Source organism: Scardinius erythrophthalmus, assembly GCF_964197995.2.
Source record: "Scardinius erythrophthalmus genome assembly, chromosome: 23".
Taxonomy (NCBI): domain Eukaryota; kingdom Metazoa; phylum Chordata; class Actinopteri; order Cypriniformes; family Leuciscidae; genus Scardinius; species Scardinius erythrophthalmus.
In genome coordinates this window covers 8,024,302-8,041,766 of record NC_138243.1, presented here as the reverse complement: position 1 = coordinate 8,041,766, position 17,465 = coordinate 8,024,302, and the positions used below count along the sequence as shown (strand labels likewise).

Here is a 17,465-nt window from a genome sequence, read left to right as displayed (position 1 = left end):
GTCAACATAAAAAAACTGAGCTACCTTTCATAGTTAAATTCTTAATTTTCATTACCTCAAGCATTTATTAAACTCATTTATTTTCCTTCCATAGACACAGTGTGGATCTTTGGTGACAGCTATGTCAGACGTGGTGCTCAGAGAGCTGCAGAGACCATGGGAAGTAACCTCAGTCTGCCAGGAGTCCGGATATGTTGGTTTGGTTGGACTTCCAACCAAGGACTTCTCCCCTCCTTCTCCCACTCCCTGCGAGGAAGAGCAGCATATATATATATATATATATATATATATATATATATATATATGTGTGTATATGTATTTGTGTGTGCATGTATATTATTTATGAATTAGTCAACACAGGACACAAGGGAGGCATGGTAATTTGAAAATACTACAGGTTTTCTACTGGTTTTTTACTGATACAAAGCTTAATGCTAAATGCTGAAGTATTACTTTAACAGGAAGCTGCTTCATTCTGTCCAGCTGCAGGCCATCAATAAACCACCAGGGGAAGTTCCTCAACATTTTTGTTGGGTATCCTGGGCCTGTGGACGATGCCAGGGTACTGAAGAACAGCCCTGTTTACACTGGTCGCCTGTATCCACCTGGAGGAAAGTGCATGCTCAGAGATGGTGGGTATTCTTGAGTGCGCCCATCTGCCTCATGACTCCATACAGAATCCTGTACAGGTTCGCTTCAACAGTATGCATTCCTGTGCACAGGCCTTCGGGATGCTGAAAACACGCTCAACAACCAATCTTCCCAATGGGCACATTGTTGATGCAGAAGTTGTGGAGGATCATGACATTGACCCATCTGAACCTGGGAACACAGAAGCCAGTGCAGGAGAGGATGTGCGGGACAATCTGGCTGCAGTCTGTGTCCACACCAGACAACTGTGCCTGCTCAACAGGTAAAGACTCTATAAACCAGTTATTGTTCTCAGACTGACATTGTTCAAGCTTGTTTATGTTAGTTATTATGTAAATAGTTAGGTGTGTGTGTGTGTGTGTAAAGTGCAGTAGTAGTAGTTAAAGGGGTGCATGTTTAGGATCTCTGTTCATCCCTCTTGCTTACAGCTTACTGCTGCTGGCTAGCCCCTGCGGTGAAAAAGGAAGCAACTTTTTTGAACTTGAATCCCCTGCCAGCACAAAGCCTCTCCATCACGAAGACTCCTGCCGGGCCTCCTCACGGTTGCACAAGGTAACTGGGGATATTGCAGCCCTAGGCTAATTGACAGGGGATCTGGGAGATGCTGTGGTCCCTAGAGGAGACATCCGCCAACCACTGTTACACAGCCTTAAGGCCCTTTCACACTGGATGCGTAACGAAAAAGCGAATAGTTCGTGTGCGAATAGTTTGCGTCAAAACCCATCACATGAGCCACGTAAACACGGTCTCTATCTCTATCTTTGACGATTAGCTTTCTATCCCAAATGTAGTTTAGCCTGCTAAACTACACAGCACAGGACTATACAACAACTAAAACTATCACACAACATACTCACAGTCGTGATAACCGAGTTGGTTGGCAATGCTACGCCACACAATCATTGTCCTTGTATATATATGATTGGCTGAAGTCTTTTCTGTCGCTGCAAAAGGAAAAAAAAATCGACATCGAAACGAAAAAAAAAAAGTTGTCATATCACAGGTCTTTGAAATTTTAGCTAGATATTACATCAAGTATCACTTGTGGGTTATATTTTTATTAATTATATTTATTTGAGCTTAATTTTCCAAATTACTTACTTTAAATTTGGGTAGGAAAAAATTCAACTGGAAATTAGGGCTGGGCGGTATGACGGTATGTATCGTTACCGCGGTAGTAAATGTCAACCGTAACAGATTTTTTTATTCTGTGTATACCGCGACATGTAAATAAGTGGGCGTGGTTAACTCATTTGCACGTGCGTGCAACTTACAACTTGACGCTCAAATTAACCGATCGCATTTTACTGATGCAAAAGACACGCGTGCACACACACTGAGAGGGAGCGCAGTGTATCAGTGTTCACCGGGCTATGGTAAAATAATGATGCAGTTACAAGGTGTGTATAATTTAAACTACCTAGTCAACACTAACTGTAGCTGCTGTTCGATTTTCATACTGCTGCTCTCCTTCTAGTTACTTCTGAACTTGATGAACTTGACACTTCTGAACTTCTCTTGATTAAAGCTCCTGGTGACGGGTTGCCAGATAACACAAAAAGAGCAAAACAAGCCCCTTAAAAACGCAGTATAATAAGCAGACATGGCAAAAATGTACCGGGGAACTAGTATTACTAATATCCTACAAAATTAAAAGGAAGTAACTAATTTATTATGAATAGAATAGTTCAATTTAAAATAGCCAGATATTATAAACTGATTGATGAAGTAAAACAATAACATGAGATTGAAAAATTATTCAGCAACACTTTATTTAAAGTTTAATTGCGCCTACGAGTTTTATTTAATATCAATCAGTTGGGGGCAGTTCATCTAAAAGTTGATGAGTGTGTTTTGTTTACTATATTTAGCTATCAAAATAGTTTACCAAAGCAATCAGTTACCAAATAAAAGAAAAAGAGGTTAAATCAAACAAGGTTAAGTACTTTTCATTTCTAAAGTATTTGGGTATTCAAAGATTTTTTTACATTTTCTTTTGAGAATAACTATAAATAACTATATCGTGAAATATATCATTGCCATTAAATAAAATTAGTCATACCGTGAAACAGAATTTTAGTCCAAAATTTTAGCCCACCCCTACTGGAAATCCATACATGCTTTGGAAGAAATAAATGTTGCTATTAATTTAAAGTGATGCCCTACAAATGAGAGTGCTAGTATCAAAGTCCCTTTGGATCTATTTGAAACCTGTGAAAGTTACCTTACTGAAGCTTCTGAAGTTAGTTTATTTCCCTCAAGATCACACTAATATTTTTTTTTTTAATACATTTTCTTTTGGTAGTGCTTTAAGCTCAATTACAATTATACTACTTTATGCCAAAGTAATTTGTGTGAAGCTTTGTATTCTGTATCGATTTAGAAGTTAAATAATATACTAATATAAGGCAAATACATTTTTAAGGTATCTGTTAGTGTGAGGGTATTTCTCTAGTGTGGTACTCGTACTCAGACAACATTCAGATATTCCTGCATTTTGCTTGTTTCAAAAACCAGTGCTACAAATGTGCTACAAAATAAGTGTGCACCCAAAACGCTTTAAAAATACTAATAGTTACTCAATGCCACATATTAAGCACTTTACAACTGTCAATCTAGCTAATCCCTGGGAATTGTGTTTTGTAATAAAACTTGCTAGAACAGCATGACACAATTAACTTTATAACATAGTCAAGTCACCTTTATTTATAAAGCGCTTTTTACAATACAGATTCAAAGCAGCTTTACAGTGATAACAGGAAAATAAGACAACGAAGTTTGTTTCTGCAGTACAGTAGATCTAGAATAGCATCATAGTCCATCTTAAGTAAGTTCAGTGATTTCATTTTTGTTGTAAAAAATTTATTAATTTAGTTCATTTATATATATAGCCACTCTGGAGAAAACAGTGATGTCATCGTCCAGTTCAGTTCTCACATAATGGTGTCAATGCAGGCAGACAATATTGTTGAATATTAAATGTCCCCAACTAAGCAAGCCAAAAGCCAAAGGCGACAATGGCAAGGAACCAAAACTCCATCAAGTGAAAAAATGAAGAAAAAAAAAATTCTTCAGTTCGGGGGACCAGTTCTCCTCTGGTCAACGAACGAACAGTGTATGATTACGATCATTACAGGACAGAAGTCAGATCGGATCGGAATATTCAGAATATTTATCCAGTTCCATCTGGTTGAAGATCGGAGTCATCACTGGTTTGTTGAGGATCAGTGCCGATGGTTGTCGAGTCGTTCCTTCACGGGGGAGAGTCTAGTTGACACAATCTCTGCTGCCACTTCAGGGATGCGTTTTGGACGTGTCTAGGCGCAGGTCCTCCATCTGATCTGGATACGGTTAAAGTGTAAATTGCAGGTTAACCACCACAACCAATTAAAGTGCTCAATATGTATATATGTAAAAATTTCTGTCTTAAAATGCATTAAAATAACATTTATTGGGGTTATTTCAAAGGTAGCGTGTTTTTTACAGTGACTGGGTGATGACGTCATAAGAGGCACTCGCAACCCATACTCTGCTAGATTCCTACTGTTTGTGGCTGACTATGGAGAACGACTGGAAGACTGATAACATTAGGGAACAAGCCAAAGTCTTTTCAAAATCTTGCCGTCATGTAGAATAGCAAGGAGGGACAATGACTGAAGACATTATTTACTTACATGGTGTCAGTAGTCCTAATCAGAGCTGTAGAGATGCACACACTGCACAGGCACAATGGCGCTTTGCCGGCATCTGCTGACAGAACGCAATATTGTCAGTGCTAAAACGCAACTCCACTACGACACGGAGCTGTCGCGAGATACGCGCCTTTAACTGGGTTAAGCCGAGGAAAGCCGTTTTGGACGGACCGAGCTCAAGGCGGATGAGCGCAGCCCGCGGGAGGGCAAGTGTGTTTCTGCGGCGGGGCCCAGTTAGCGAAAGATGAACAAAAACCGCAGAGCAACCGAACTCTGAACGCCGTGGAGGTGAATTTTGATGTATTCGTACATCCCGCACAAACACAATAGTTAACCATTTTTGCTAGCTAGGTCTCCAATATAACTACTAAAGTTAGCCTACTTGCCGTTAGAATAACGGTAACTCTAGGCTTGGAGTCCCTCTTATGACGTCACGCCCAGCCTAGTGGAAGGGAGAGGGAGTGCTTAAAACCACTGTAAAAAGTACCAACTTTTCATATTATATTCAGCATTTTGGTATAAAAAAAACATACAAAACAATGGTGGGCGGTTCTTATCTTTATGTTTAATAAGCACATTGCATTATCTTCGTGAAAAATTTAACCTGCAATTTACACTTTAACTACAGACTACAGTAAACCTCAGAATAGACAGAAAGACTAACATTAGCGTAGATGCCATTCTTCTTATGATGTTACGAGTACATCAGGTGTTATAGGAAGTGTCCCTATAACACGAGAGTATTTTTAGTCAAGATTTAAACTGACAGAGTGTGTCTGCTTCTCGAACAATGCTAGGAAGACTATTCCAAAGTTTAGGTGCTAAATAGGAAAAGGATCTACCGCCAGCGGTTGATTTTGATATTCTAGGTATTATCAACTGGCCGGAATTTTGAGATTGCAATAAACAATAAACGCAGTAGACATAAATAAATGGAAAGAGTATGTAATACTTGTTTTCTATATTTATATAATTTTTTTGCAATTATTTCTAAAAGTTTTCTCTCTCTCTATCTCACTTCTAGGTCTCGTCTTTCTTCTCTTTCCCTTAGAAAAGTTTTTATTTTAAACCCCTATTAACTACTGAGCAATATTAATTAACTACATGTAATTACTATAGAGTCACGGTTAGGGTTTGGTTTAAGGGTTAGTTACTTGTAAGTAAGGGATAATGTAAACCCAGCCAGTTGTTTTCCCAGAATAAACCCCGACAGGGTGATCTTGCATCAGTCTGAAGGGGTTTATTCTGCGTTAACAACCAGCTGGATGTACATTATAAATTATCCTACATATTATATGGCTATTGCCACATAAGTAAGTATTTAAACATTAAATATTGATTTGAGTCATAATATTTTATTAGCTCTTTAAACGCAAAGCTTCCACGGAGAAAGCAGTTGCAGCGCGGCAAGTTCAAACTAGACGGACATTTAAGAGATATGGTACAGTCATACCACTTATTACATGGTATTTCACCACATAAATAATAATGGGGATATTGATCTGAGATGAAACTGATATAAAATCGTTCCTGTTTGTTATAATCCATTGCTGTGTGAAACAATAATCACAAAATGGCAGCAGCTGCGTTTGTATGAAACGAGAGAGCGAGGCCACGATAATATTGATTTGACTGAGTTTTAATATTTGATTTTATTTCCACAAGGAAAAAACGTTCCTAGCAAGCGTATAGCACGACTTCAGTAATCCGGATGAGCCTGTGTTATCTGTTTTCAATGGTTGTTATCGAGGAATAACATACCGCTGGATGGCGTGTTTAACCAATCAGAGTCAAGTATTCCAAAGAACCGTGTAATAATTATGCATAATTTACTGTTATAACTATAGTGAGTACATGTAATAACGTGAGCCCATTTCTATATTCAAAATATTATTTTAAAGCATTAATTTTCATAGCTTTTTGATCCAACTGTAATTACAGTAAATGATGCCACCTCTAAGCTGCATTAAACAGTCTGCTGCCCACAACAGGCCTAAAACCAGACAAGGTACCAGCTCAAAAACACTCTCAGCTAAATATTTTCTAATTATTGTTATTGACAAAATCCAAGAAAATATAAAAATAAATCATTTGTGTCAATATAGCCCACCCCTAGTGTACAGTATTTTTTATTTTTATTTCTTCAGGTCTTAGAAATGGCTTAAAATGGCTTAAATTTGACTTTAAAAAATGTGCAGCAACCCTGCATTTAATTAGCTTATTTCTTCACAATGTTTCAATGATTCCAAAGATTTTTCCAGCACCATCCCTTAGGGTTTCAGAGTTATGGTAAAAAAGAGGTCAGATACTAGTAAAAAATGAACACACTGGAGAGATGAAGAAATTGAAGTTGCACTTCTAATTAAAAGTGACACTGACACTCTTTTTTGAGTTTAACACTGTAAAGCTGCTTACTTTAAAGCAATATTGTATAAAATGCTATATAAATAAATGTGACGTGACTTTACTGATTCAAACCTGCTTGCCGAACTGGTACAAACATATCCTCGTCGCTGTGATCAGATGCTTTCTTTCGCAAGGCTCGATATTGCGATCGTTTTGGTCGCATATGCTCCTGAAATTTAATCTGTGCGACCTAAAAATTTATTTGGGAGCATTTGTACCAGAGCAAATAATGGTTGTGGTGCGACCTATTTTCATTTCTCTACAAAACGTTCGCAAATTACTGCACAGTGTGCACCTTATGTGCGCTGATCATAGACTGTAAAAAAATATGGACGTAGTGTCCGTGACGTCACCCGTAGGTTTCTGAAGAGCATTTTTGAAGCCTAAAGTGGGCGGAGCCGGCCGTCGCCATCTTGGCCTTGCGTCACTCCCGGGAAACAGAAAATGGGCAAAGAGGCTGAGAAATCACGCCCAAATAGCTCGACGTGATCGAGTTAGCTCAGGCTGTTAAAGGCTCTGGGTAATGCTGCGACTGCACAGGGCCTCGCGCTAAAGTGACACTTGATGATGTAAAGCCAATTAAAAGTTCCTGTTTTTGCCCTTTGAAATATTATAATAGTTAAAAGACATGGCTACAAGTGAGACTGTGTATCGTGATTCTGTACTATTCTGCTAGTTGAAAATGTATTATGCAGTAACTTAATATTACTCTGAGAGTGTGTGTGAGACAGTGATTTATGTGCATACATGTCAGTCACTCTTTTCAGCGCGGCATCGCTCGTCAAGTTCGTAGAGAGCTTATTGAGTCCGTTTGGCCGCCTCTCAAATGGGTTAAATCATAGATATATTGCCTATGAAGTTCAAGTAAATGCGCTAGAAAATCCGCGCTCATTCATGGATGTGCATTTATTGCATGAACGGAGAAAGCGGCGACGCCTGCATGATTTCATCCCACGGTACATAAGCATATTATAATCCATCTGTTCCGTGAGAGCAGAACGAACGAGCCTTTATTGACGTTTTTAAATCTGAAAACTCCAAAAAGCAACGAAATTGTCAGACATCCATTAGTGCATGTTCACAGAGGAAAACAACTGAAATACAGCGCTGGTTGTTCTCTTGAACGATACTCGACGACAACGACAGAATCCTAAGCCGTGGGCTTTGTACCCAAGTAATGGGTGTATTAAATTGTATGAAATAATCCCGAAAAAAAAGCACAAACACTGCAGAGAAAGCAAGTTCAGCAGCAACATTTGCTGAGGTAAAGTGACGTCTAGTAACAGCAGACAAACGGCTAGCTTTGACATCAGCGACAACCCACCTGTCACTCAAGTGGCCACACCCTTAAATGCAGAAATTTAAATATTAATCAACTTAACGGATGAGTTATAAAAAAATTCACCCCCCTCACAGTTGTTATGAAGGGCAAAATTAGCTGTATAGACCAAAGCCACATAGAGATCCAGGCTGTAGACATGTTTTTTTTCTGCTGTAAAGTTGGTAATTTTAACATGGGGGAGATACAGATTTGACTCACTTCTGCAGCCAGCCCAAGCGCCCAGTCAATGAATTGCAGTTTAACTCACTTCCGTGTTGGTTTCAGGGGAGAGAAGGGGAGGTTGCCGCTTGGCGCTGATACACGGTGGCCGGACCATCATTCTATCCAACGTTACATAACAAATCAAACTTACGTTCTTAACCCTCTAGGCGCCACGGTCGAGTTTACTCGACAAGATGCGGCACTGAATAAAACGGCTGATTTTGTCAAATAGGGTGTCAAATTTCGTTCAACCTCCCCTCCACTAGTTGGCAGACATGTCATACTTCATCCCCGACTCAAAAAAACATCATGTTTCTATACAAAATCTTCGAGCTAGAGCGCATTGAATCAGTGCGAACAAAAGCGGAGCTAGTGTGCGAGTGAGCCATTTTATCAGAGCAATATTGTCAACGTCAGCGAGTATTTGCATATTTGATTATTATTATTATTATTATTATTATCTAATGGCATCAATAAAGCTTACCTGCAATGAAGTGTTGGGTCTTCTATTCGCGGACCCTGATTCTGAAGGGGAATAATGTTATCTGCCTTCAGAAAATGACGGTGATTCTGAAAGTGAAAGTATAGCCCTACACCAAGCACAAACGGTGAATCCTTTGCCCAATATAGATGGTCCTTTGCCCAATGTCAGTGGTGGGAACAATGTTTCCCGGGGTCAGAGTGTTCATCGTGGAGTTAGCAGGTGTGTTAGGGTTGTGGGGAACGAGGCGGCCGCGGGAGATTTTTACCGCGCTAGCCATGGTGACCGTGTACCTCTCCGCAATCGCGGCGAAAGTATTGTGTTGGAGGCTTTGTCTAATGCCACTGGGTATGTTAGACAAGGTCGAAGTATTCATAGGACAGTTATGGGGCAACGTGGAGGCAGGGTGGGGAGTTGCAATGACAGTGACAGTAGTCCGAGCTGTGCACACTCGGCACACGCGCGAGGCAGATCTGGCCGTGCCCGCGCTGCTTGTATCAGGAGCAGAGGCGGTGTGACACGGGGCAGAGGGGCTATTATGCATAGTCTATCGCAAGACCACACCATGAAACACTACAAGAAATGTCACCTGGATGGATAGGGAGTCATTATCTCTACAGCAAAAGCCCTGCAACATAAATTCTTTTTTTTTTTGTCTGCCATTTATTAGTAATGATTTACACTGTTGATTTACTATCTACTTCCCTGACCATTTAGTAGTGTACAGTATGTGTTCTTTTTTGTGTGTTCATGTCCTTGTGATGTGTGCGTCTTTGTCAGCTAAAAAAAAATAAACAAAAAACAACAAAAAAACATACAAAAAAAAATACTAACATTGTCTCTCCTCTTGTCTCGTCATCTCACTCATGATATGTGCCTTGCCGTGGCGAGTGAGCTTTTGAACTAAACAGGTCTTGTCTACTTGTGTTTGTGTGTCATATGAATAATATATATGTGCCCCATACATGGAATCAGAGTGCCAACTGTATGTAGTAAATGGAAAATCTCTACAGCAAAAAGCCAACCGCTACATGCATTCGGTTTGTTTCTACCATTTATTAGTAATAATTTACACAGTTTGTTTACTACTTACTATTTACCTGAGCATTCAGTATTGTGCAATATAGCATACAGAAGGTGAGGGACATTTTTGGGTGAAAGAAGTGCTGCATTTTATCATTTAAACGTGAATTTTCATGAAAATTCTATAATCCAAGATGGCCACCACCATATGACGTCATAATATGCAAATTAGATGGGAAAATGTAATCCCTACATAAACTTTGGGTCATCCTTAATATTTCTCTAATTTACAGAAAGTCTCTATCTTTTATCTCTTTTAAGATATAGCCTTTTGAAATTAAGATGTCAAAATCGAACGTTTTAGAAAAAAACCTCTGGCGCCTAAAGGGTTAACTTTAAAGCAGATTTTAGATTGGTTAATATTAGCTGTCAATCACTCCCACTCCCTTTCATTGCGTTCCATTGTCACGTGACAGGGAGCTGACTACTGTGCGAAATTTAAAATGCTGAATAAGAGAGAAGATGAAACGAACGCTGACAGATTTATTTTGTAAGACGTCACCTAAAGTCACAAATAATCCTGTTGATGATGTGTTAATGGGGATCCACCAGCTGAAAAGAAATCGTACAGCTTTCGGAGAGAGTGGCTAAACATTTCGAGTGACTCCACTATGCTGATGGTTCAGTGCATTGCGTTCACTGTAAAGCCTGTGGGACAGAGTTTGCAGGTAACACAGCGTTCACAACTGAATCAATACATTTTAAGCGCAAAAGCTTGGTTAAACACGGAGAGAGTGACAAGCACAAAAAAAAATGCAGTGTGTGGCAAACAAATCAGGTTCATCAGGTTTGATTATTTAGGCTTTTAATCGCCAGGATGCTGCCGGTCGTTCCGCTCTACTGGCAGGGCTAAACGTCAAATTTAACACCACATACACCAACGACAAAGAGCTTGCCTTCACTAAATGTAAACCTATGTTGCAGCTCATGAAAAAGAACGGAGCTGCGATTAACATGATGTATGCAAATGACAAATCATGTGCCAATATCATCAGGGTGAGATGATATAGAGCCAGAAGACCAAATTTCAAATCCTGGCCACAAGATGTGTAAAGTCCCAGTGATTGTTGGTTGATTGATTGATTGATTGATTGATTGATTGATTGATTGATTGATTGGAATTGTTTTTAAATTAAAGCTCCAATATGTAGGAATTTTGTAATAAAATTTCCAAAAATAACTTGCACAGTGTGATATATTTCCTCCAGTTGTGTACTTACAATATCTCAAAAGTCTCCAAAGATTTTTTATTTCAGAGAAATTCCGATTTTAAATAACTGGCCGTCCCGGAAAAGAAATGTCGCGCCTCAGTGACGCAATATCCCTTTTTTCCGGTGTGGACCATGTGATAGGATATTACGCCACACCGGATTTTTTTTTTTTTTTTTACAACAACTTTATTGAGGTTTTTTTTCTTATCACAATAAACAATAAAGACGTCTGACAAAGAATAAAAAAAGAATAAAATAAAAAATATGACCCACCACACCGGAATATCGCATGGTCAAATGCGGAAGTGGTGGTTAAAGCGTTATAGCCATAGACTGTATGGTTATAGCTGTTATGGATCACGAACTCTTTGGCGAGTATGGAAGTGCCAACAAAACGAAAGCGTCCATATTCGGATACATTCAGACTGTGTGACAAATGGAGGAATAAAACCCAGATAAATATCGGCCAGGCGTTTTCGAGATGGAGAGAGCTGCGCGTCAATCTTGGACTTGACCGAGACTCTCTCGCGAGTGTATTGATAGACAGGTAAGACATGCAACTGTCAATAATAGCACTTATAAACAAAGTTATATTGCTCTTTGTACTTTGGTAAGGCTTTTTATCACGTGTGGTGACCGAGCTTATGGCAGTACAATTAAATACAATCGGATATGATGTTAAAAAAATATATTTAGTCATTACTTGCAAATGTTCGTTCAAATTTACTTTTAGATATTGGTTTGAACACGTTAAACAACACGGCATTAACCATAAAAACGTAAAACTGCACAACATTAACCAAACAAATCATTTGACAAATAGCTGTATGTTGTAACGGGATAGCCTAATATAGCATAACATTTCACGTTCCTTGCAGTTCATTAATTATGATGAAATAAAATAATACGATCAGACATACAGGTAATACAAAAACGAATAAATTACCTCATCCGTGATCATGATTCATTAATTCCATGTAGATATATCGCTAGATGGTGAAAACGCATTAAAAACGACATCTCCCATCGTCACCTCCTTCATAGTGTCATCAAGCTTCGCCTTTGTTATTGTTGAAACTGCGCCCTCTTGTGGTCAAATACAAAAGTCGCATACTGGAGCTTTAAATAAATCTGTTATTATATCATTTGTAGTTGTGGTGCTCCTTAATTTTTGGTGGGTGCTCCTAAATTTTTGGTGGTGCTCCGAACTTTTTGAAGTCGGAAGCACCAGTGCTACCAAGTAAAAAAGTTAATTTCGAGCCCTGTTACCTTCTGTTCACACCACTGTCTTTTTTGTTTTGTTTTTGTTATTTAGAGGAAAGTAATATGTAGCGCATACAGGTATTTACATAAAATTATGTCTGCCTCGATTGTACCTGTACATCAATGCAGGGTGCAGATTGGTGTATGGGGACAGAAGCCAATGAAATGGCAGCATTCTGTGCAAAAAGATGAGAGAGACATCTGATTATTACCTTAAACTTCACACCTGCTCTTTTTGATCAAGAGTCGAATTACTGCATTAACCATGCATTACTGCATGCCTTTTGTTACTTTGTTCTATTCTGAATGGTTGTGAATTAAAATTAGGCCCCATTGCTGTCATAAAAAAAAATTCACCTTGTGACAAGCCATCTTTGTTCCAGAGGTTCTTCTTGGGACAAAAGCCAATGAAATGACAGCATTTTGTGATGAAAGATGGGAGAGACATCTGATTATTACCTTAAACGTAATACCTGCTCTCTTTGAATGCATTTATTCACTAGGGCTGGGTATCGATTCAGATATTACGATTCGATTTCGATTCGCAAGCTCTCAATTCGATTTCGATTCTTGATTCCATTTTCGATTTCAATTCTAAATTAGATTTCGTTTCGACTCAATGAATATATATTTAATACAAATCCTATATTTATATAAAAAAAGAAAAATGAACATAAGTTTACAAGTGGTTAATTTAATAAAAATAAATTAAGAGCTACAAACCTATATATTAAACTCTTTTTATTTTAGGTACACTTGGGTACATTAAAACAGAACCCAACTCTATATTTCATATACATACAATGAATAGACAGGATTTTGATGCAAGATGAAAAATTTATGCTGAAAATTGGACAAGTCAGAACAGTCGCATGCCTTGATCAAATAGGTTAACAATCCTCACATAAACCCATAAAAAAACCTTGCATATCATATTTACTTGTGCCCTTCCTGTCTAACAAGTAGGACATACAGAAATTGAATAAAGTTATCAAACAGTCTGCGCTGCATTAATTATAAATTATATATAGACTAATCCTTATTAAAGTTACAAAAGTTCAAGTCAAGAGCAGTGAGTGTTTTTCTCTTTTCCCTTTGTTCTTTGATTAACTTTAACGACAGAGATAATTAGTGGCTACTGCGTACTGTCCCTTTAAGACCAGCCGCTGCTGACAGACACGCGGATCTCACACGCCCCTCATCCTCTCGCGAGTCACAGCTCTTCACGTTCATCATAAGACTGCTCTTATGTTATGAAGATACTCGACAAAAACACATTTTGGCATAAGTGTGTTATTGTTCGTTCAAGCGCGAAAGAGAACTGTATTCTGGGCTGTCTCTTGTGCACACGCACAATGTCAACACAAGTCTTTCTGTGCATCTGCTCTGGACATTCACAGGCAGCGAGCTCTTTTTAGCGCAATTTTCCAACTGACAAAATTGCGATTGTTAACTCATGATTTCTGTTCTGTCTGTGCGCACCAATCTTCCACTTCTATCTCCTCCTCAACCAGACCACCTAGAGACTTCGGGTTTTCGGCATTATGTTAAGGAAGGTCTAATCTCGGGAACGCACAAAAAAAAAAAAAAAAAAACCATAAGAAGATTTACTATCTCTTAGTGTTGTGATCTAGCCAGACTACTTCCGGCGAATTTTCATTCTCTCTCCAGGATAGTCTGGAGAAGAGCCCATTCAAACTCATTTCTGTGCCGCCGAAATCGCGGCACCAATCAGAAACGTTTGGGGAGGGATTTACATGATGATGACGACAGCGCAGCAACGCTGAAGGAGTTCTCACACAGTGAAAAATACATTGCGGAGCAGAGAGGAGACTGACAACACGCTGGCAGACAGGACAGAGCAGGCTACTTTTCGGTTACGTTTGATATTAAACATATTAAACAAAGTCTCAGCTTTCAAATTTGGTAATTTTTTAAAAGAAATTTAAACAATAAATACCGTTTTGTTGCTCTTTAATGTGCCGTGACAGATCGCTGTGTAGAGCATCAGTTAAAGCTGTTCTTGTGAACCGATCATCTCTTCCTTCTAGTTAATTTATAGCCTCAAATAAACATGAACAAACATAAGAAGGAATGTTGTTTTAACCACGGAAAGGCGTCAGTACACTCCATTTTTCAAGTTCAAATTTATGTTAATCTACTCTCCTGACTGCTTTGTCGGACAAAATGGCGGATGGCGAAGTATGATTGGTCAGATCACCTGTCAATCAAGCTGAGCTACGTCGATTGGTGACGCCCCTTTGGAAATGATTTGTCTACATAGCTTCTCCAGACCCTACACTCAGTTTCAACTGAGAAGGGTCTGGTTTTAACCAAGCTAGTTGTGATCCCATGACGTCAGAAAATTTCGCTAAAACACTCACTGAGTTTTTATTACTTGTTTGTCTTGTCGTGCATGAATGGTTTAAAAACATTTGCGTGAATAAGAGCGGGATCATGTAAGACTAGCCAAAGGATAACAAAAATTAACAGATGCTGCATTAATTGCGTTAACAGCCCAAATTTGTTTATTTCATATAAAATCGCAGCATTTTGCGTCATATAATTGCGTAGGCTTGACATCGCGATTGCGATATGATTAATCGTGCAGCACTAGTTGAGGTTATTTTATGATTAAGATACATTTTATGATAAACAAACATAAAATCTCACAGCATTAGCTATAAAATGGAGTTTGCAAGCCTATGAACAGTGGAGGAAAACTAATACTGGCTTTTGGGTAATAGATGATTACCATAGTGGGAAATATGGAAAAAAATCGATTTGTGGCGTTTGAGAATCGATCTTGAATCGACCACATTTAAAAAAACAGATTAATCGAAAAATCGATTTTTTTGCCCAGCCCTATTATTCACATGACTGTCTTTTGTTACTTTGTTCTCTTTTGTATGATACTTAATTACAGGTAATCTTTGTGGAAATGAAGATTTCACCTTGTGACAAGCCATATTTGGTCCACAGGTTCTTCTTGGGCATCTGTAGGTTGTGACTGTCTGGATAGTTAGGTGTGTGGCGACGGAGTTCTGATGCTGGGGAGGCCCGTCTGGTCCTTGGGTGCTGATGTTTGCTTAGGTAAATTAATCATTAAAGGAATACTCCACCGTCTTTTCATATTAAACTATGTTATTCCCTTAACTAAGACGAGTTGATACATACCTCTCTCGTCTCAGTGCGTGCACTCAATCGCTCTGGCGCGCGGCGAAACTTTGTTCACTCAGTTCATTCAATACGGGCCAAGCAGAGAAGCTACCAAACACCTCCACGGTTTCCCTATTTAAACACAGTTACTCGCGTAGTGTAACTCAACCTAGGACGGTGACACAAAACAAAACGTTGCGCTTTTCTAAGCGTGTAAAATGGATAACTATATTGTATGGCGGAATACCATAGCAAGTGCTTATGAGCACTTCGACTTGGCGGAGTAATATCTTCACTCGTGAAAAATCCTCTCACCGGCCCCCGCTCCCTCCGGTGAAGATATTACTCCGCCAAGACGAAGTGCTTACAAGCACTTGCTATGGTATTCCGCCATACAATATAGTTATCCATTTTACACGCTTAGAAAAGCGCAACGTTTTGTTTTGTGTCACCGTCCTAGGTCGAGTTACACTACGCGAGTAACTGTGTTTAAATAGGGAAACCGTGGAGGTGTTTGGTAGCTTCTCTGCTTGGCCCGTATTGAATGAACTGAGTGAACAAAGTTTCGCCGCGCGCCAGAGCGATTGAGTGCACGCACTGAGACGAGAGAGGTATGTATCAACTCGTCTTAGTTAAGGGAATAACATAGTTTAATATGAAAAGACGGTGGAGTATTCCTTTAAAGTATATAAACCAGTTGTGGAGACTGACATTGTTCAATTCAATCCGCTGCTCTGGGTCAGTTTGCAGGCAAGAGCAAAGTAGTTCGCAGCATTCTGTGTAGAAAGATGGGAGAGATGTCTGATAATTACTTTAACTTGCTTTTAATTTTTTGTTCTCTTTTGTTTGGTTTAGAATTACAAGTTTCCTTTACTGAATGAAGATCTCACCTTGTGACAAGCCATCTTTGGTCCAGATGTTATCATTGAGCTTCTCCAAGTCTTCTGACTCCGGAAATGTCCCGCACAGTAGTGTGAACAAGAGTATCCCGAGTGACCAAACTGTTGCTGGTTCCCCGTGATACTTGCCATTTATATGGTACTCTGGGGGGCAGTACTCTACTGAGCCTGGAAGAAAGACATTTTGTCCTGTTAACGGCCCCTTACTCATCACCAAAGTTTGAGACCCACCTTACAGCTTTGAGAGATAATACATACCACTAAAGGACGTGTATCCCTCGTTGTTAAGGATTTCGCTGCACCCAAAGTCAATCAGTTTGACTTCGAGTGTGTTCAGGTTAACCAGCAGGTTTTCCAGCTTTATGTCACGGTGCAGCACTCCACGTTGGCAGCATGTTTGAGCTGCGAGTGTTGCCTGCTGTATGATAACCGATGCTACGTCCTCTTCAATGGTGCCTCTGTGGCGGTCTAGAAAACTAAACAAGTCCTCACAGGGTGCAGGCCGCTCTAGAACCATAATGTATTGTTCAGGCTCCTCTTCCCAGTCCAGAAGCTGGATGATGTGGGGAACTCTGGGTCCTTTGTTGGCAAGAATTAGCAGACCAATCTCCCGTGGAACAGGTTCAGCACACCCCTCCTAGAAGAAAGACAGTGACAAAGGATGTAGACCAGTCCTAAACTACGGATAATAGCAGTTTATCTTTTGAAAACAATGACTGAGAGGAGAAACAGAGTACTTACAATGTCGAACCATTTTATACCCGTGTTGTCAGCACCTGAGCGCCACCTGATCAGCAATGCCTGATCAACGCCACCTGATCAACAAAACAAAAAATACATTTGTGTTAGTATTATTTACAATTAAGTGTGCAGAGTTTATATAATTTCAGCCATTAACCTTGAACAGACATGTTTGACAAATTTAAGTTCTACGCATGTATGCATGTCCTACAATTTAAACAGGTCTGAGAGGTCAAGTGCTCTAAATAGGGAACATAAGATACACTAAGGAAAAGGAGAAAAGTGTAAGACAGAGCAAGAACAATTTGCTAAAAATATATTTTAAGTAAAATAACT

The 17,465-nt window shown here is 39.3% G+C and overlaps 1 protein-coding gene across 2 annotated transcripts; it reads left to right on the top strand.

Moving 5' to 3' along the window:
• Positions 1–244: 244 nt before the first annotated feature.
• On the top strand, positions 245–16,461 carry LOC308684020 (uncharacterized protein). Of its 2 annotated transcripts, XM_081355002.1 has the most exons (6): positions 245–377; positions 484–632; positions 723–913; positions 1,080–1,203; positions 15,313–15,423; positions 16,345–16,461. In XM_081355002.1, the coding sequence occupies exons 2-5, from the start codon at positions 630–632 to the stop codon at positions 15,331–15,333; spliced, it is 339 nt and encodes a 112-aa protein (XP_081211128.1). In that variant the 5' UTR covers positions 245–377; positions 484–629; the 3' UTR covers positions 15,334–15,423; positions 16,345–16,461. The 2 variants fall into 2 exon arrangements, with proteins under 2 accessions (XP_081211128.1, XP_081211127.1); XM_081355001.1 differs by lacking the exons at positions 15,313–15,423; positions 16,345–16,461 and having other exon boundaries at positions 1,080–2,207.
• Positions 16,462–17,465: the final 1,004 nt, after the last annotated feature.

Excerpts from the sequence above, each read along its gene's own strand:
- LOC308684020 (XM_081355001.1), top strand. Across the intron at positions 914-1,079 it reads CAACTGTGCCTGCTCAACAG|CTTACTGCTGCTGGCTAGCC; the intron begins GTAAAGACTCTA and ends TCTTGCTTACAG.